This window comes from Sciurus carolinensis, chromosome 18, assembly GCF_902686445.1.
Source record: "Sciurus carolinensis chromosome 18, mSciCar1.2, whole genome shotgun sequence".
Lineage (NCBI taxonomy): Eukaryota > Metazoa > Chordata > Mammalia > Rodentia > Sciuridae > Sciurus > Sciurus carolinensis.
The window spans coordinates 39,002,995-39,024,236 of NC_062230.1; the positions used below are offsets into that span (position 1 = coordinate 39,002,995).

A 21,242-nucleotide genomic window follows, 5' to 3' on the forward strand; every position below is an offset into this window, starting at 1 on the left:
TCCCACATCAACCATTGATACTTGAGTTTCATAATGTTTATTCTTGGTCAAACAGTCTGGCCATAAGGCAGTTGTGGGTATATTGAGTTTTTAAATTTAGTGACAATTAAATTTTCTTTTTTTTTGGTTGATCTGGTACAAGCATATGCTTAAGCTTCTGTTCATCCAACTAAAGAGACAAGCACAGCTAGTCATACTAATAGATTGAGGGTCTCTTTTTCTGTCTCCCTAAGAGCCCATCTATCTCATAAAGATACTTCTATGCACTGGGGAAAGAAAAATATGCACAGGATTACATTTTACTTATAGTCTAGTTTCCACTTCTGTCTCACATTGAACTCAACTGTTCTCATTAGTGTTCTTTTATTGAATTTCATTTTTTGTATGTAATGTAACAGAACACCTTTGAAATTAAAAGCCCTTAATTTTTTTGCTTTCCATCTTCCTGGTAACTGCTTTTGAAACTGAGAAGCTAACCCCTGGTCCAAGTGCACACCAAGGAAACTAAAACTGAGACATATTTCTGACTAGCACAGCCTAGCTCTCTCTCTATATTTTTTCTGCCTTTAGTTCCACCATACCCTTTCCTCTTATATAGGTTCTTGAACCACTGAGGAACTCCCCCCCACCCCCAGAAGACAGAGATTTGAGACAGAAAGTGTTTATTATATCTTCCTCACAAGTCAGCTTTGAATAAACCTGTTTCCTTCACCAACCTCTGCCTCCCCAGATTTAGTGGAGAAGCCAAGAACCACCTTTTCTCTCCAGTAATATGAAGATGGGATAGAGTATCTTGCTTTATCAGAATACACGTTTTGCTAGCAACCTTTGTAATCGCAAAAAGATGGGAAGCAGACCTCAACGATTCAGAGAAGCCTTTACTCTTTCCCTGACTGGGGCACCTACGGGCCCATTTTCTGGATTGGCCCTCAGTTACAGAGATTTTGGTTTTATAGGGTACAGTGATGATGATGAAATCAGTGGAAACCGTGCACGTGCAGTTTTGACCACCAAATCTAGTTGTACAGGTTAAAACCAGATACTAGGGATAAGAGCTCAAATCTTCCCCATTGTCACTTAGGACTAACTTGAAACCGGGGAAGTTCAAGGTTTAGGGCCCAGCATTCCATATCCGCCCCTTTCCCCCAGGGCCCATTGTTATCAGGAAAGAATACAATGAGAGAGGTTTCATGTTTGCCCATCTGCTTTTCTTGGGGAGCTGCCTTGTAGAAATATTATTTTCCATAACCCTTTACCCTTTATTTCCCAATAAGTTAAAATGATACCCTACCCTATCGCATAGGTCTATATATATTACATTTTTGCACGTACAATTTTTCCCACTATTCCATCGGTTTACAAGATACAACAGTATCAAACCATACTGTTTTGATCAAAGGTGGTTTTTGCTTGGTTAATCTTGTCCGAAAGGCAGATTATTTATTTTTCACAATTTCCTTGGCGCCACAGTTTTCATACCTCTTTTTCATAACATGTTTTAAGTTGGTTAAGTGAGTCAGTTATACCGAGCGTTAAGAAAAGCACTGACTCGTTTTTACTTTCATCATCCTGCTGAAGGCCTGGTGTCACAGGGTAGCTGTCCTCTGCTCAGTGCCTCACTAAGAATGAACTGAATACGGAAAATGCAGAAAGAGAAGCAGCTGTTCGGCCTCTGCGGGAGGCTGAAATCGAGAAGGTGGACGCAGACGGTCCGAGGAGGTCGGGCCAGGTCTCAGAAGGTAAAAGGGCAGGTCCGAAGGCAGCGGAGGAGCGGGCAAGCCGGGCGCGGGGAGGGACGCCCGGGGCGCTCTCGGGCGGCGCAGCCCCGAGCCACCGCCTGCGCACGCCGACCGCAGCGCGGACGCCACGCAGTGCCGCGGCCCGCCCGGAAGCTGCGGCGGAAGCTGCGGTGCCCAGCGCAGACCTTCCGCCGCGAAAGACAGCGGCTTCCCCCGGCCCTCGCCCCGCCCCGCCCCGACCGCCGCCGCCTGGGGTCTCCCACCGGCCGAGTGGCGCCGGACTACGTTTCCCAGGGGGCCGCGGAGTCCGGCGGGCTGGCGCCGGGCGGGATGCCCGTCACGGTGGACTGGTGCCAGCCTCCTGCTTTCCGGCGCCCGCGGCCGGGCCCCGCCTCGGGCCCGAGGGCTCTCCCGGCTGCCCTGGAGCCTCGCCTTCCTGGGTGCAGACTGCGCGCTCCGAGCGGGGAGACCAGGCTTCCGCGCCGGAAGCGAGCCGCCGGACGTGGCGTCACAGAGCAGGCGCAGCCGGCGTCCCGGAAGGCCCCGGCCGGCGGGCCTCTCAGCCGCAGGCGGGGCGTCCCGAAAGCAGCCGGCGGCCTGAGCGGACGCTGCGGGGTCCGGCGAGCTCTCCCTCCAGGTTGGTTTCCCGCTCTCAGCCGTCCTCAGCGAGCGCCGGGGGCGAAGGGGCTCCGAGAGGTGAGGGGCGGGAGGCGGGCGGAGGCGCCGAGTGCGACCCATCTCCGAGATCCAGGCGTGTAGGAGCCGGCGCGCCCCGGCCAGTGCCGCCGGCCGGACCTGGCGGCGGAGCTGTCTGTCCCGCGGCGGGTGGAGAGGCTCCCAGAGTGGGCCTGGTCCGTGTCGCTCCCAGCAGGGCTTTGGCGGGGAAGCTCTGCGGCCCGAGGGACCAACCACCAGCCTGCCCCTAAGCAAACGCCCTCGGGGTTGGATCCAGTTTCCTGTCTCCCAGCCCAGTGCTCTTTGTGCAAGCATAAGTTAAACCACTTCCCAACGGATTTTGCACTTCATATTTCTGGGGAAGGTGTCCCTTGGTCTGCCGGCCACCTTTATCCACTTCCGTTTGGCTCTTGAGCTTTGGTTTTTATTCTCGGAGTCTTCCTTTTAGACCTTCCTAAAATTATCCTGTTCAGGGACCTTCCATTCAGTTAAGACTTCCCTTCCCCACCTGTCTGCTTTCTGGTTTAGATCTCGTGTCTCCTCACCATCCAAGCTGTGTATTGGAGCATCATCATGCCCTGCTTTGTCTTGTGGGTAATCCATGGTTTCTCTGTCTGCAGCTTTGCTATCTGGCAGATTTTCTTCAGTAAGAGGTGGCTCTAGAATCCCCCAGAAACGTGTGGTCTTTTATTGCGAGGCATGATGGCTGCAAAAGTGGTTCCCATATCCCCAAAGCCAAAGCAGTCCTTTATACTGAGAGTTCCTCCAGACTCCAAGCTGGGTCAAGACCTCGTTCGAGATGCCACTAGTGGGCCCAAGACCATCCACCAGCTGGTGCTGGAGCACTTCCTTACCTTCTTGCCCAAGCCAAGCCTGGTCCAGCCCAGTGAGAAAGTCAAGGAGACCTTGGTTATTATGAAGGATGTGAGTTCAAGCCTTCAGAACAGAGGTGAGAAGCACGTGCTTGTTTCACTAGAAGAGAAGTGGGTGGTATTGGGGGCTGAGATGGACTTCCATGTTAGTCATGAATACAGACAGGTTATGATGGTGGGTGTTAAAAAGGAACTAGTTTTAACTTGTTGAGGTATTTTCTTTCTTCTCAAGCTGGAGATTAAGTGATGTGTCAGGTGTGTGTAAAACCACAGAATACGTAGTGTGCGCATCTTTCTGTATTGCCATTTTATCCATTCTGAGGGTAAATATCTTTTTAAGAATAAAGAAATCAGATGAATTATCAAGTTGACTTCAGTTTATGTGGGATTTTAGAATTCTGTGCTTTCTTAGGACATCTTTACACTTTGCCTTTCCCCAGTCTCTTCTGTAGTGACTCTTTCTTGGAGATTTTGAAAGGTGTTTAGGGGAATCCTTTTCATAATGAGGAGACACCATAAAGGTTCAAGACATGGGGCTTATGGCTTGAACTTTTTCAGGGCTAATTGGAGAAGAAAAGACTGTAAATATCCTGCCAAAGGAATAAGGACAGCTTGGCTTAAAGGTGTAGACCAAGTGTCTGCATTAGAGTCACTGAGTTTTTCACTAACTATAGCTTCCTCTTTCCCCAGTGCAACCTCGTCCCTTAGTGAAGCTTCTGCCCAGAGAAGGAGTCCAGCAGAAACAGGAGACAGTGTCTCTGTGTTTTAAAGCTGACTCTGAGGTGGGTTTAGTTTTTCCACTCACTGTCTTGAGTGCATCACATTCTCTGCTATTGCAGCCTTCCCTTCTTGGCAAACCCTTGTATAACATTCTTGGGAGCCAGCCTCCTTGGATGTTTCTTTTCTGCTTTCTTCTGGCTCCTTTTATCCTAGCTGTCCTGTCTGTACTGCTCCTTTGTGGGGCTTATAGATCCCTTTGCCATCCTTTTCTTTGATCGTTGAATCTAAGTCTTTCTTGCCAGAGGGCTGCCAAGGAGCCTCAGTTACTAAGAGGAAGGGGGCTTCTTGTTCTTTCAGGAGCTTGTGGTCTTTGAGGATTTGAATGTATTTCATTCCCAAGAGGAATGTGTGAGCATGGATCCTGCTCAACAGCCCGCATCAGACAAGGACAGTGATGTTGGAGAGATGACATTACTGGGTAAGAAATCAAGTCTTTTGTGTATTCATATTGTGTGTTACAGCAAAAGTGTGTCCTTCATTTCTGGAACCTTTGAGGTACTATTCACACCTGCTAAAGCACATATGTTTTGTTTTTGTTTTATTCCTTGTGGCAGAGCCTAGCCACAAAATTCCAGCTGTAGGAGGCCCTTTTCCCTGTGCTAGAAGGCAGTGAGGGAAGAAGGGACTTCTTTTGGTAAGCAAGCTCTGCAAACCAATGGAAAATGTGGACAGACTGTTTCTGAACCTTTTTTCTGGAGTTTGTTCTCACAAGTATATTTTGAATTAGTGTTTACATTGGACACATCACTATTTTAAGTCTCCCCCCCTTTATTTTTTCTGATGTTCAGTAGGTATGAAGCCCACTAGTGTAAGTGAAAATATATCCCACTTTCAATGAAAATAATGTCTAACACTTTACTACGTGCTAGGCAGTGGCCAGTGTACTTTGCATGTATTTATTGTTTCATATACTTCTCACAATATTACTGTGGGAATTGTTATTACAATATAGATGATAAGCTGGAGGTAGGAAGAGGTTAAGAAAATTGCCAAAGCCTCATACAGCTGTAAGTAATGAAGCAGTGATGGATTGATTTATTTATTTTGGTACTAGAGATTGAACCCAGAGGTGCTTTACTACTAAGCTACAATCCCCCACCCTTTTAAAAATTATTTTTATTTTGAGACCATCTCACTAAGTTGCTTTGATCCTAAGTTACTGAGGCTGGCCTCGAACTTGCAGTCCTCCTGCCTCAGCCTCCCAGGTTGTTGGGATTACAGGCATGTGCCACCACCCCCAGCTGTAGCAGGGATTTGGATTGGGGAAATCTAACATCAGAATTTGTAGTCATGACCTGGAGCTATGTGGCCTCTTGGCCCACATTGTTCATAATTTTGTTAGTGAGTTTTCTGTAAGGTTTGTGAATGGGACTGCCTTTATTTGTCTTCATTTTCCAAGTATTCCCAGTGCTATATGTGAGCTGATCTGGAAACCACCTTACTGTAACCTGCCTAGACATGCTTCAGCTTTCCTCTGGAAATATGCTACTATCCTAGAAGCAGATGCCCTCTGTTTTCCTGAGTACTTGATACTTTTAACTTTGCCTTCCGAGCTGTTTGCTTCTGAGGCTGAGGTTAAGTAGAGAGTAGATTGGGGGAGTTGCCTGGGGTGACACAAATCAATTACTGTAGAACCTTCAGCTGTATTGAACTGTCTGCTCAGAGATAGTGGTACATAATGGGCCTAGTTAATCTCCCACAGGATGCTCTCTGAAATATTTTCTTTGTTATAGAGAAAAGTATAAACAGATTAGATACTCTGGGTTTTTCTTGAGTCTTGGACAAAGCTAGTATTTATTTTGTGTGACTGATTATCAGGTATGTTGACAATACTTTAGCCTTGTACTTTGGGGCCCTAAAACCCAATCTTAACCTTTCCCACCTCCCTTCCTCTGCCCATACCATGAAGGTTTAAACTTAGAGTCATTCACCAATATTTCATAAATACTACTTACTTTTTCCTTAGGCAGGGTTGGAGTTGATATTCAGCATGTTGCAAAGATATGTAATGGTCCATTCCTGCCTTCTGCCACTCCTCCAATCTGGTTTGTCAGACAAGTTGATCACTTTAAAAGATAAGCAGTGTGGAATTTGTATAGATATGAAGAGCTGTCACAAGGTTGGGGCAGGATTTGGATCTGGTAACAGAATTTGGAAGAAGATGGATTTGATTTTAGATGAGATTAAATCTGTGACAAGAAATAAAATGAGATTGTCTTCCATGTCTTTAGAAATTGGGGACTGGAGGACAGATAGAAGGATGTAGAGATTTGGGAATCATCAGCATGTAAGTGATAGTTGAGTTATATTTAGTCATTTGCAAAGGCAAAAGTATAAGGGTTTGAAGCTCATGGAGACAGGAACCAAAGGAGAGTCCTCGACATAGGAAATCAAGAGGATATGTTTATCAGTCCAAGTGAACTGTATAAAAATAGGTGAAAAGGTAGGACATTTAAACAGATCTCAGTAAGATAGTTCTTGCAAACCTGTGCCCTCTCTGCTGTGGCAAGAGAATAATACACCTTTCAACATTGACACCTTGACTAAATACTATGGAACAAAAAGAGGCTCAGTATATTAGAATCTATCACAATTTAGTATAACTTATAACTAGAATTGAATAGTGAAATAACAAAATAAAAGTTCCTTCTTCCAGAAATTTTAAAACTGCTGAGCAAACTTGGGTTAAAGAGAAATACAATTAGAATTGCATAATTTTTCCAAAGACACTATCAAAATCTATGGTATAACCTAAAATGATGTGCAAAAGAAAATTCATGACCATTGAATGAGTCATTAATTTAATTTCTAAATTATTAATTTTGATAAAAGACAATAGGTAAGCCTCTGATTCAAAGTTAGAACAACAGTAGGATAAATTTAAAAAGAAGGTATTAATATATATAAAATTAGAAATCAATGAATTAAAATAGGGGGAAAGCCTGGAAAAACTTAGTAAGTAGAAAAATGTAAACTTTTAATAGAGGAAATTAGAATTGTTGAAAAACTAGCCCCCCCACCCAAGAAAAAGCACCAACTTCCAACAGTTGTGTAGATGATTCTAAACCTTTAAAAATCAGGCATTTTAGTTTCACTAAAACTCCCAGAATGCAGAAAAAGAAGGAAGACTTACAAATTTTCTATGAAATTAGTAGAACAAAAATACCAAAACCTGATAAAGATTGCTATAACCAAGTGATATTTAGTCTAGGAATGCATTAGTAACTTAGTAGACTATTAAGAACAGAAGAAATAGTTGAGTGCTTTGGAGAATGCTTGTAATCCCCAGCAACTCAGGAGATTGAGGCAGGAGGATTGTAAGTTTGAGGCCAACTTCAGCAATTTAGCAAGACCCTAATATCAAATTTTTAAAAAAAGCTGGGGATATGGCTCGGTGGTTAAGTGCCCCTGGGTTCAATCTGCAGTACCCAAATTAGTTAATTAGTTAATTAATTAATTAATTAATTTTGAAAACTACCTCTGTTTATACATGATATAATTGTGCAACTGGAAACCCCTAGAGAATGTCTGAAAACGTACTACAAATAATAAGAACATTCAGTAAGGCAATGGAATGGGAAATAAATGAACGAAAATCATAGATTTCATGTATGCAAAAAAAATCATTTGAAAGGTATGGTGGAAGACCTTACTAAAATAGTAACATGTAAGATTAATTACCTAGGAATAAAGTTATTTGCAAAATTTATGAGGAAACTTGGAAAGGACATAAAAGTAAAAGAAGAAATTTTGGCTTATAGTTTCAGAAGTTCAGTCCCTGGTCAACTCTCTTCTTGCTGTTTTTAGCCGTGTGCCTAGGCAGCACATTAGACAGGGCGTAGGAATTTGAGCACTTCTGCTCACCTCTGGGCAGCTGGAAGCAGAGAGGAAGAGGCTGGAGTGCAATATCCCCTTCAAGGGCATGCCCCCAGCAACCTAACTTACTTCCACTAGGCGCCCCCTGCTAAAAGTTCTGTCACCTCCCAATAGCACCACAGGCTGGGAACCAAATCTTTAGCATATGGACCTTTGGGGGACAGTTAAGACTCAAACCGTATCACTCTGTCAAATATTAAAGCAGCCCACAAAATCTCCATAGTGCAAATGGTATGGTATCAGCTCATGAGTAGATTGATTCCAGTGGGATGGAATACAAAGTCCAAAATGACTGCACATACACAAAGTCAGCATCTCATGTCAGCAAAGTAAAGATGGACTTTTATTTTTTATTCTTTTAACTTATTTATTTTTATTTATTTATTTTTTTACCATACCTGGGATTGAACCCAGCTGCACTTTACCACTAAGCTATACCTGAAGCCCTTTTTTATTCTTTTATTATTTTGTTAGATTGCAGGCTACCCTTGAACTTGCCATCCCCTTTCCTCAGCCTCCCAAGTAGCTTGAGTTCACAGTCATGCACCACTGCCCCCACCAAAGGAAGACTTCTGGACAAAAGGTGTTGGGACAGGTGAGAAGCCACTAGTGAATCATTATTACCTTACTTAGCATACTAAGAACTCCAAGAGATCAAAGATCTCTCAAACTAACAAAAACAAAAGCACAGTTAGAAAATACAGGTGAATTCTTTTGTAACCTTGGGATAAGGAAGGCTTTTTTTTTTTTTTAAGTTGTCAATGAGTCTTTTATTTATTTATTTATATGTGGTGCTGAATATTGAACCCAGAGCCTCATACATGCTAGGCAAGCACTCTACCACTGAGCCACAACACCAGCCTAAGGAATAGGAAGGCTTTTGTAATTAAGGTTCAGAGGTCTAAAAACTTTGAAAGAAAAACTATAAAATACATAAAAATTAAAACTTTTGTATGGCATGATAAGAAATAAATACATAAATAAAATACAATATATTGGGGACAGTGTTTGCAACTCAAATCACACAAAAGCCTACTCTTCCTAATTCATAAATAGCTTCTAGAAATAGGGAAGATAAAAACCAACACATTTACCTTGAAAGACAAACTACCCCTTAAACCCATGGACAGTTTTCTACGTTACTCTAAACACAAGTTTTAGACCTCCACTGAGTTATATTTTTTATCTATAATATTTATAAAAATTAGAAACTTAAAAAATGTTAACACATTGATGGTAAGGTTGTTGGGCAACAGGTAGATTGTGGTGGGCATGCAAAGTGGTACAGCCCCTTGTGTGGGAATCAGTGATTTCCTGTACTATAGCTGCATTGCCCTTTGATTCAGCAGTCCCACTTTTGGAAATCTGACCTATAGATATAGCAGCAGCACACACTCAAAGTGATATGCAAACAAGGTTATTTACTGTGGTATTGTTTGTGGGAAAAAAACCCAACAAGATTGGAAACAAGCCAAGTATCTCTGTTGGGACTAGTTGAATATAATATGTCCATGAATCATACCATGATAATATCTATGCCCTAGGATTTTGTGATTGGAAGAAAGCTAGTAGCAGAAATATGCATAGTATGTTACTTTTTATATAAGAAAGGAGAAAAGGTATTACCTGAAGAAACAGAAAGAATAAAAAGATACCCAAAGGACTTATAATCAGCATACTATAGTGATGCAGCTACATCAGTGTTTATAGCAGCTTAATTCACAATAACTAGAACCAGCCTAGATGCCCTTCAGCAGATGAATGGATAAAGAAACTGTGGTATATATATACAATGGAATATTATTCAGCCACAAAGAAGAATAAAATTATGGCATTTGCAGGTAAATGGATGGAGTTGGAGAATATCATGCTAAGTGAATTAAGCCAATCCCAAAAAACCAAAGGCTGAATGATTTATCTGATAACTGGATGATGATATATAATGGGGAGTCAGAGGGAGGCCAAGAATGGAGGAAGGGTGGATTGTATAGAGGAAAATGAAGGGTGGGGAAGGGGTTGGGGGGAAGGAAAAATAATAGAATGAGACAAACATCATTACCTTATATACGTGTGTGATTACGCAAATGGTGCGACTCCATGTACAACCAGAGAAACAATAGTTGTACCCCATTTGTGTACAACGAATCAAAATTAAAAATGTTTTAAAAAAATAAAAAGAAACTAACAAAAACTGGGGAATGAATAGAATGAATGGAAACTGTGATTGAGTTAAGCGTTTCAGCATATACCTTTTCATGTTTTGATTTTTAAGCTATACAAATGTATTAGCTATTGAAATTTTTAATTTTAAAAATTAGTACATGAAAGGAATATGAAATACATTCATTAACACTTTCAGAAAATAAGGAATATGAGTTGTACATATTCTCCTCAAAATAGATATTTAACTTTTTAAAATCAGTGTAACAATATTTATAATTATTCATAAAACACTGGTAGTAATTACTTGCAACTGAGGAAAAAATAAGACTGTTTTCACTATTAACACTAAATAAATTTTCTACAGCAATAATATATTTTAAGAAAAATATTGAGGGCTGGGAAGATAGCTCAGCTGGTAGAGTGCTTGCCTCGCAAGCACAAGGCCCTGAGTTCGATCCCGCAAAAAAAAAAAAAAAAAAAAAAATTGAAAAGGAAGGAGGGAAGGGAAGGAGGAGAGAAAGAACAGTGATAAAAATTGGCATATTCTTTAACCTAGCATTTTCATTATTCTAAGATAGTGATTTAAAAAATAATTAAAAAGAAAAAAATCGATTGGAGTGAAACTGCTAAATGAAGTGATTTATGTTCTAGCTTGTGGCTCAGTCACATGGAAGGGCTGTTTTCAACCTTTTACTTTATCCTCCATCAGTTCTTCAGAATTTAGGGATTCCTTGTTACCCCACCTGTTCGCAACAGACTTTTCCCACTTTGTTACCTACTTTTTATAATCTGTTATGCTATACAGACATTATTTTGAGCTATATTATAAAAACAGAAAAACCTATACATCATAAGTATACAGCTTAGGTTTTCACAAAGTCTATACAATTATCTAACACCCACAATTATTGTTCTTGGCACCCCAGAAATTTCACGTGTCCCCTCCCAGTCATTACTCCCCTTCCTTCCCAAAGAAAAATTGCTGATTTCTAATGCCATAGTTCATTTTATCAGTTGTAGTAATCTCTTTAATAGCCAAGTACTAATCACTTGTGTGAATATGCAATGCCTTTTTCAATTTTGTCCATTTGAATTGTCTCCAGTTTTTTCTTGTATATAATATTGTAAAATTGCTATAATATTGCACTGTTTAGCAGAGTGAAAATCTGGAAGCACTTCATTCTATCACTGGATTCCAAAGATTATGAGCAGTGCCTTTTCTTATGCATGTCCTTTATCCCCATGTCATTAGCTGAGTGCCCCTACACAGAATATAAGGTAAATATGAACTTATGTCATTTGTGCCTGTTGAGAAACAAATATATGAAATCTTTTAGTGCATTCCCACTCACTTTTTAAGAAAAGTGAAAAGAGGACTGCTTGCTTTCACTGTGGGAGATGGGAAGATCTATCAGTGATCTAGCCACATCTCAATAAGAGTAGAAAAAGAGGGTTAATGAGGTTATCTGCCAGACTTCAAATTTCTGACTTTCAAGGATATTGTTTCAAAATATACCCAGCTTGTTTTTTCCTGCCTGGTATTGTCCTGCCCCTCAAGTTATTACAGTTTCTCTCTGTTTCCACAGCCAATGACAATAGTCCTACAGGTGAAGATCTTCAGAAGGGGAATTGTAGAGAAAAGTCTTTAGATGGTGATGGAGTGGACTGTTCCTTGATCTCTGAGCAGCTTCCAGGTAGCCAAGAAGAAAGGCTAAATACACCCATTCCACAGCAAATGAAAATGAGAAATCTTCTAGTTACCATTGAAAATGACACTCCACTAGAGGAGCTCTCGAAATTCGTGGACATCAATGTTATTGCACTTACTAGGAGTCGGAGAACAAGGAGATGGTACACTTGTCCACTGTGTGGGAAACAGTTTAATGAAAGCTCTTACCTTATTTCCCACCAGAGGACTCACACTGGCGAGAAACCCTATGACTGTAGCCATTGTGGGAAAAGCTTCAATCATAAAACAAACCTCAATAAACATGAGCGAATCCACACAGGAGAGAAGCCTTATTCATGTTCTCAGTGTGGGAAAAACTTTCGCCAGAATTCTCATCGGAGTCGCCATGAAGGAATCCATGTAAGGGAGAAGGTATTTAAGTGTCCAGAATGTGGGAAAACCTTCCCAAAGAACGAAGAATTTGTTCTTCACCTGCAGAGTCATGAGGCCGAGAGGCCATACAGTTGCAAAAAATGTGGAAGAAGATTTGGTCGACTGTCAAACTGTACCCGACATGAGAGAACACACTCAGCATGTAAGACTCGAAAGCAGAAATGAGATTGGGAACCATCCTTCCTTAGCCTGAGAATGCTTCACAAGGCTGCCTAAAAACACAGATATGTGAAAACTTCATGATAGCCAAATTTGGATAAATACCCATCTTGGCTAACCCTCAGTTGTTAGAAAATTCACAGGGAGGGAAATATCCTCAAGGGCTATACCTCAGCATCCAAGCTTTCTGGACTAAGAAGCTTTCTTTGTGAAGTTGTACAACAATATGTAGATCACAGATCTGTTTCCCAAGAATTTAAATATGAATGAGTGTGGGGCTGTTTACCTGCAAGGTGAGCAGGACGAATCACATCTATTGAAATAGATCCATTTTCCCTCGCATGGGAATTCACACTTGAGGAAAGAGAACGCAAAAGTCTGTATCTGGAACTGGTCCTCTGGAAAGAACCAAACTACTGATTTGTTAAGTCAACAACTTCTAATAACAGTTGTATAACTCTCGCAGAACATCCTGATAAGACTTGAGTGTTGAATTGTTTACTCTTTGATACAAAAAAACTAGAGCATTTGATTATCAAAGACTTACCTTCATTTATAAGTGATCTAAAATAATTATTAATAATTTCAATAATATTTGTAATTTGTGGCTAAAATGGACTATTTTATAGAAATCCTTTTCACAGCATAATTTCAAGGTCTCTACCATTCTTTCTGTAGTCTCTCCAGCTGTTAATCTCAGACATCTGTCTCATGCCTCTCCCTTGCCAAAAGAGGTTTGGATCACTCAGGTCTGACCATCTAGGCCCACTGCTGGCTAGGAAAGCTCTTTAGCATCTTGTCCCTTTGCTATCCAAGATCTTAACTGCTAGGAAGGAAAACCTGGAACCTAAAGAAAAGGGACACCTGTGGACAGGAAAAGGTTGACTTGGATCCATGGCTAGGCATAACCTCACTTAGTCTTAATTCTCCTTTACAGTCAACAGACCTTTGGCAACTGAATGGTCACTACCTCACAAGGCAGAGTATTTAGAGACTACCTCTAGTGGTTAGCTCCATTTTCCCTCAAGAAACGGGATTCCATGTCTTGTAGTGAATTGTCGTCCTTCCTCCTGATACCCAGACCTCCTGTGCTGTCTGCCTGGAGTCAAGACCGGTGGTGCCTTAATATAGGACTCATCCTATGGTGTGATTTGGGATTCTTGGTCAGTTTTGTTGTTTTTGTCTCCCAAAGTTTTATATTGGTTATTTTGTTTGGAATGGGTTCATCCTATAAGCCATTTGGGAAGATTTATTTGTTTCACACCCAGAAACACCTTCTTCCTTTGTTACCATATTCTTTTCATGGAAATTCTACACAATTCTGTCATTGTAGTTTTTTTCCATTTTTCAAATTGGTTATTGCTCTTATATAGGAAAGTTTTTAAAAAATTATTTGTGTACCACCTCACCGAATGGTACAGTTCTGTTCGTGGTAAAGGTTTACCATCTACAAATAATAGTTTGTTCCTTTCTGCCTGTTGGAAATTTTTTGTTTCTGTTTTATTTTTTTAACATGATTCTAAGGTTTGTTGGTACAAAGTGTTCTGACAAAAGGAAACTTCATGATTCAGTTCATTCTGGGAAATCACAGTTTCAAAACAAAACAAAAAATCCCTAAACACTTAAAAACAAAAACTGCCCTTTAATAACTTCCTATTTCAAGTCAACAGTACCCTTTAAAAGAAGGGACGAAACTGGCTACTCATAGGTCCTGGTGATTCTTTGGAAGTCCCCACACACTAGGACAGGGTCTCCAGACCAGTATTGCCTGGGCCATTGTCCCTGGTGCTGGGTGGGCAGGGCCTACTGACCCCAGGGTTCTTCCAGGAGTGACCCCGCTTGATACCTTCCAGTGTTGGCCTGGGCCCCTGGAAATCAGGCAAGTTAGATAAGTAAGGACCCGTTCACACTTGAGTAGAAAAGGGTGAACACAACCGTGAAAGGTTTCCCAATACAGCTGCAAGCACAAGCCCTCGAAAATGTGAAGAAGCAAAGATCCAATTCCAAATGTAACTACAATTGGAAAACATGATTCCCAAATACACCAAGCTGGAGTGTCCTCTGAGGCAGAGGTGAGATGACAGACCAGGAAGTCTAACAGTGCACAGGTAGCTGTAAACTGGTGAGCACTAGTATTCTAGCAAAGTTACAGGTGGATTTTCCAAGAGGGAAACAAATAGCTAAAAGACATAATGTTCAGGCTTACTAGTAGCCTAAGAATTACAAATTGGAGACAAGATGTCATGTTGGAGTTGGTTTTGTGTATAAATGTCCAACTTTGCAAAATATACCTGACAGCTGAATTCACCCACACTATCATAATGTTAAAAAACTATTGCTCGGGCTGGGGATATAGCTCAGTTGGTAGAGTGTTTGCCTCGCAAGCACAAGCACAAGGCCCCGGGTTCAATCCCCAGCACCGCAAAACAAAACAAAACAAAACAAAACTATTACTCCTTCACTCAACCATATATCTATGTCATTAAAAAATCATGACAGTATAACTAAAAAATGAGAAACCTAAAGGGTTGGATAAATATGATCAAAGATTACAAAACTAATAAAAATTTTTACCAACCTTAGTTGGCAGGGCAGGTCTCCACTCTATTCTCTCTTGAGTTCACAGTAGTTTTACCTCCAAGCCCACCCTTTACTGAACTGCTTTTGTCAGGGTTACCAACTATACCCAGTATTCCCAAGTTTGACATCCAAATATTGGTATATTTTAGACTGTCTCTCTGGCATTTGATATTCTTGATCATATTCTTCCTGAAACTTCCCCCACTAGTTTCCCAGGACCCCACTCTCTCTGACTTTGTTTCTTTGCTTGCTTGCTTGCTTGCTTGCTTGCTTGCTTGCTTGCTTGTTTTGCTTTTTCTTGTACTGGGGATAAAACTCAGGGATTCTCTATCAGTGAGCCACATCCTCAGCCCCTTTTTTTAAATTTTGAGGCAGGATCTCGCTAGTGTCAGAAGTTGGCCTTGAACTTGTGATCCTCCTGCCTCAGCCTTCCAAGTGACAGGAATTACAAGCCTGTGACACCACATCCACTTTTGTTCTCCTTTTACTGAACCTCTTAATCTGTGGTTCCCAACTTTGCTGCCCACTGAAGCCACCTAGAGGGCTTTTTAAAAATATCAAAGCTCAGAGAACACACTAGACCAATTAAATTTGAATCTGATGGGATGCAGATATTGATAATTTTTAAGGCTGGGTTTCTAAAAATTAATGATATTTGTTAAAACATGGTAAGGAAGACTAGGACCATCATGATAGGGAGAGAGATGGTGCTCAACTCCAAATACAACACAGACTAGTGGAGATTTATAGCCAAGGAGCAGGGTCAAGTTCAATGGATAAAAATTTGCTAAGAGGAAGTGTCCTGACGGGATTCTTGCTGAAGACAAACCAGGGTGGTCAGACATCTCCTGGGATAGTGGAGAATGAGGGACCTGATCACATATTCAAGAGAAGGATATTCTTGGTAAAGTGACTTAACAGGCTTCTTTTGTTAAAACAACTTTACAAGAAACTGCAGATGGGCCTAGGAGAAATCTGACTAAAGTTTGGTTAAGCGAAGAGTCATTGTCAGTTTCCAGGTGATTCCAATGGTCAGCCAAGAACCACTGTTGTAAATTTTGAAGTGCCCCAGGGCTCAATCCTTAGCCCATTTATTGTCTTCTGTGAATGCTAGCTCTATCAGGTTTTCAACACTAAGAGCACAGTAGAATCATCCAGATAGTTTCCTAAATTATCAGTGTTTGGGTCAAACTCCAGAGGATATGATTCCATTTGTCTGGGACCAGATGAATTGTTCTCAGTTATCCCACCCAATTTCATGGTGCCAACGACTGTACATATAATTAACACTCAATACCTCATCCAACAAAACAGAACACACGATCTCCTCAAACTTACATGAACATTCAACAGGACAGACCACATTATGGGCTGAAAAACACACCTTAGCTAATCTAAAAGAGGTAATCCAAATCATACACTCAGGTCACAATGCAATTAAACTGAAAAATCAATAACAGTAAGGTAGCTGGAAAAATCTCAAAGTGTCTGGAGATTAAACAACATTCTTCCAAATAACAAGTGGGTCAAAGAAAAAGTGTTAAGAGAAATTAAAGATTTTGAACAAAATCCAAATGAAAATTGTGAGATACAGCAAAAGCATTGGTAATAGGGAAATTCATACAAAGAATGTACACATTAGAAAATACAAAAGACCTAAATTGTGTTTGTTAGCTTTTCCATTAAAACTTTTGCCTGTGACAAAAGACCCAAGAAAATCAACTAAAAAGGGGGAAAGGTTTATTTTGGTTCACTTTATTCCATGGTCATTTGGCCCTGTTGCTTTGGTCTTGTGGCTGCACAGTATATCATCATGGGAACATGTGCTGGAGGACTCCTGTTCATGTAATGACAGCCAGAAAACAGAGTCAGGAAGGAACTGAGGCCCCAGTAATCTTAACTTCCTTCTACGAGGCCTCACCTCCTAAAGGTTCCACCATTCCTAATAGCACCACAGGCTGGTGACCAAGCCTTTGGGGGTACACTCCAGATCCAACTGTAGTTAAGCTTCCACCTTAGGAAATTAGATAAAGAAGGGCAAATTAAACCCAAGGTAAGTAAAAAAAGAATTAGTAAAAGAACAGAAATAAATGAATTGAAAAATCAATAGAGGAAAATCAATAAAAATGAAAGCTTGTTCTTTGAAATAATAAAATCTATATACCTCTAGGTGATATAGCAGTAGAAAAGAGGGAAGATAAAAAGTCACTACTATCAAATGAAAGAGGGACAATTACTACTGATCCTTTGGAAATTAAAAGGATGAAAAAGGAATATTATGAAAAATTCAATGACTATAAATTTGATAACCTGGATGAAATAGAGCAATTCCTTGAAAGACAATCTACCAAAACTCATAAGGAGAAATAATCTGAACAGACATATCTATTAAATAAATTTAATCAATAACTTATAGCCTTACAAAACAAAGCACAAGGCCCAGATGGTTTTACTGGTGAATTCTACAAAACATTTAAGGAAAAAAATAATGCCAATTCTCTACAGTCTCTTCTAGAAAGTAGAAGCAGAAGAACGGCTTCCTATCGCATTCTATGAGGCTAGTATTACCAGTACCAAAACCAGATGAAACCAGTATCTTCCACAAACATGCAAAAAAAATTCTCAATGAAATATTAGCAAATTAAATCCAACAATGTTAAAAAAATTACCATAACAAAGGATTTAGTCCAGGTATGCAAGATTTGTTCAACATTCAAAATCAATGCTATTTATCCCCTCAACAGGCTAATGAAGAAAAATCATGATAATATTAATAGATGTAGAAAAAGCATTTCATAAAATTCAACAATCATTTGTGACTTTAAAAAAATGCAATCCAGGCATAGAGGGAAACAAATGGATAAATAACATGCACAAGAACTTATAAAGCTGACATGATACTTAGAGACCCAAAACTAGACACTGTCCCCTAAGATCAGGAATGAGGATGTACCTCTCACCACCCCTATTCAACTTAATACAGGAAGTCCTAGATGACTAGAAAAGCAAGGAAAGTGAACTAATGAATTCAGTGCCTTAGCCTTAAGCATCAGTGCTTGCTAACATCAGAAAAGAGGAGACCCATCAGACAATATGTGCCCTTCTGGTTGAAGAACACACCAGCCTTTGTGCTGGTGTTTAAACAATGCATTTAAAATTTTGCACAGTAAAGTTTTTTGTTGAAAATTCAGTACTGGCCTAGGAATGTAGCTCAGTGGTAGGGATTTGCGTAGCATACATGAGGCTGTGGGTCCTGTCCCCAGCGCTGCAAAAAAAAAAAATCTTTTTTTTGAAGATACCCCTAACCCTTGTTGTTACCACTGCCCTTTTAGGATTAACCCAGTTCTAGTGGGGCTAGATTTTGAGAATGGTAGTGGTTTAAGGCTGGGGGGATGGGCTGGGGATATAGCTCAGTTGGTAGAGTGCTTGCCTTGCAAGCACAAGGCCCTGGGTTCAATCCCCAGCACTGCAAAAAAAAAAAAAAAAAAAAAAAAAAGGCTGGGGGGATATAGACATCCTCCTTGCAAGGAGGCAGGACTCCCCAAAGTGCAGCCTGGGCTTGGAGTCTTCCTGTGCCAGCTGGCTGTAAATGGGACTGTGAGAGTAGTTTTTTTTTATTATTTATTTATTTTTATTGTAAACAAATGGGGTATATGTTTCTGTACATGGAGTAACAGCATACCATTTGCGTAATCATACATTTACACAGGGTAATGATGTTTGATTCATTCTGTTATTTTTTACTTCCCCCCCACCCCTCCCACCCCTCTTTTCCCTCTATACAGTCCCTCCTTCCTCCATTCTTGCCTCCCTACCACCCCCCATTATGTGTCATCATCCGCTTATCAGTGAGATCATTCGTCTTTTGGATTTTTGAGATTGGCTTATCTCACTTAGCATGATATTCTCCAGTTTCATCCATTTGCCTGCAAATGCCATAATTTTATTATTATTTATAGCTGAGTAATATTCCATTGTATATATATATATACCACAGTTTCTTTATCCATTCATCAATTGAAGGACATCTAGGTTGGTTCCACAACCTGGCTATTGTGAATTGAACAACTATGAACATTGGTGTGGCTGTATCTCTGTAGTATGCTGATTTAAATCCTTTGGGTATAGGCCGAGGAGTGGGATAGCTGGGTCAAATGGTGGGTCCATTCCAAGTTTTCTAAGGAATCTCCACACTTCTTTCCCAAGTGGCTACACTAATTTGCAGCCCCACCAGCAATGTATGAGTGTACCTTTTTCCCCACATCCTCTCCAACACCTATTGTTGCTTGTATTCTTGATAATCGCCATTCTAATTGGGATGAGATGGAATCTTAGTATAGTTTTGATTTGCATTTCTCTTATTACTAAAGATGGTGAACATTTTTTCATATGTTTGTTGATTCCTTGTAGATCCTCTGTGAAGCGTCTGTTCATATCCTTAGCCCATTTGTTTATTGGGTTATTTGTATTCTTGGTGTAGAGTTTTTTGAGTTCTTTATATATTCTGGAAATTAGTGCTCTATCTGAAGTATGAGTGGCAAAGATATTCTCCCACTCTGTAGGCTCTCTCTTTGCATTGCTGATAGTTTCCTTTGCTGAGAGAAAGCTATTTAGTTTGAATCTATCCCAGTTATTGATTCTTGCTTTTATTTCTTGTGCTATGGGAGTCCTGTTAAGGAAGTCTGATCCTAAGCCAACAAGTTGAAGATTTGGACCTACTTTTTCTTCTATGAGATGCAGGGTCTCTGGTCTGATTTCAAGGTCCTTGATCCATTGTGAGTTGATTTTTGTGCAGGGTGAGAGATAGGGGTTTAGTTTCATTTTGTTGCATATGGATTTCCAGTTTTCCCAGCACCATTTGTTGAACAGGCTGTCTTTTCTCCACTGCATATTTTTGGCACCTTTGTCTAGTATTAGAAAATTGTATTTATTTGGGTTTGTGTCCATGTCCTCTGTTCTGTACCATTGATCTACCTGTCTATTTTGGTGCCAATACCATGCCGTTTTTGTTACTATTGCTTTGTAGTATAGTTGAAGTTCTGGTATTGCAATACCCCCCTGTTTGTTTCTACCTGCTAAGGATTACTTTAGCTATTCTGGGTTTCTTATTCTTCCAGATGAATTTCATGATTGCTTGCTCTATTTCTGTAAGGTATGTCATTGGGATTTTAATTGGAATTGCACTGAATCTGTATAGCACTTTTGGTAGTATGCCCATTTTGACAATATTAATTCTGCCTATCCAAGAACATGGAAGATCTTTCCATCTTCTAAGGTCTTCCTCAATTTCTTTCTTCAATGTTTTGTAGTTTTCATTGTAGAGACCTTTTAACTCTTTGGTTAGATTGATTCCCAAGTATTTTACTTTTTTTGAGGCTATTGCAAATGGAGTTGTTTTCCTCATTTCCCTTTCAGCTGTTTCATCGCTTGCATATAAAAATGCTTTAGATTTATGCATGTTGATTTTATATCCTGCTATTTTGCTGAATTCAGTGATGAGGTCTTGAAGTTTTCTAGAGGAGGTTTTTGGATCCTCTAAATATACAATCATGTCATCAGCAAATAGTGACAGCTTAAATTCCTCTTTTCCTATTTGTATTCCTTTAATTTCTTTGGTCTGCCTAATTGCTCTGGCTAGAGTTTCAAGGACAATGTTGAATAGAAGTGGTGAAAGAGGACATCCCTGTCTTGTTCTTGTTTTTAAAGGGAATGATTTCAGTTTTTCTCCATTAAGAATGATGTTGGCCATGGGCTTAGCCTAAATAGCCTTTACCATGTTCAGGCATATTCCTACTATCCCTATTTTTTCTAGTGTTTTGAGCATGAAGAGGTGTTGTATTTTGTCGAACACTTTTTCTGCATCAATTGAAATAACCATATGATTCTTATCCTTAAGTCTGTTGACATGATGGATTACGTTTATTGATTTACGGATGTTAAACCATCCTTGCATTCCAGGGATGAACCCCACTTGATCATGGTGCACAATTTTCTTAATATGTTTTTGGATACGGTTTGCCAATATTTTGTTAAGGATCTTTGCATCTATATTCATCAAGGATACTGGTCTAAAATTTTCTTTCCTTGATGTGTCTTTGCCTGGTTTGGGTATGAGGGTGATCTTAGCTTCATAGAATGAGTTTGGTAGGGTACCCTCCTTTTCTATTTCCTGGAATACTTTGAGAAGTATTGGAATGAGTTCTTCTTTGAAGGTCTTGTAGAACTCAGCTGAGAATCCATCTGGTCCTGGGCTTTTCTTGGATGGTAGATTTTTAA

At 40.2% G+C, this 21,242-nt stretch overlaps 1 protein-coding gene across 1 annotated transcript; it reads left to right on the plus strand.

The window, feature by feature from the left end:
- The first annotated feature begins 2,221 nt into the window (after nucleotides 1-2,221).
- Znf200 (zinc finger protein 200) lies at nucleotides 2,222-14,111 on the plus strand. Its single transcript, XM_047533177.1, has 5 exons — nucleotides 2,222-2,376; nucleotides 3,035-3,363; nucleotides 3,977-4,068; nucleotides 4,364-4,484; nucleotides 11,692-14,111. Exons 2-5 carry the CDS (start codon nucleotides 3,114-3,116, stop codon nucleotides 12,390-12,392), a joined length of 1,164 nt encoding a protein of 387 aa, XP_047389133.1. The 5' UTR covers nucleotides 2,222-2,376; nucleotides 3,035-3,113; the 3' UTR covers nucleotides 12,393-14,111.
- The last annotated feature ends 7,131 nt before the right edge of the window (nucleotides 14,112-21,242 follow it).

What these genes read in the sequence shown, in the direction of transcription:
- Znf200 (XM_047533177.1), top strand. Translation starts at nt 3,114, where the DNA reads ATGATGGCTGCAAAAGTGGTTCCCATATCCCCAAAGCCAAAGCAGTCC. An exon ending in GTTTTAAAGCTGACTCTGAG is followed by an intron (nt 4,069 to 4,363) that starts GTGGGTTTAGTT and finishes TTGTTCTTTCAG; the next exon opens with GAGCTTGTGGTCTTTGAGGA. An exon ending in TGGAGAGATGACATTACTGG is followed by an intron (nt 4,485 to 11,691) that starts GTAAGAAATCAA and finishes CTGTTTCCACAG; the next exon opens with CCAATGACAATAGTCCTACA.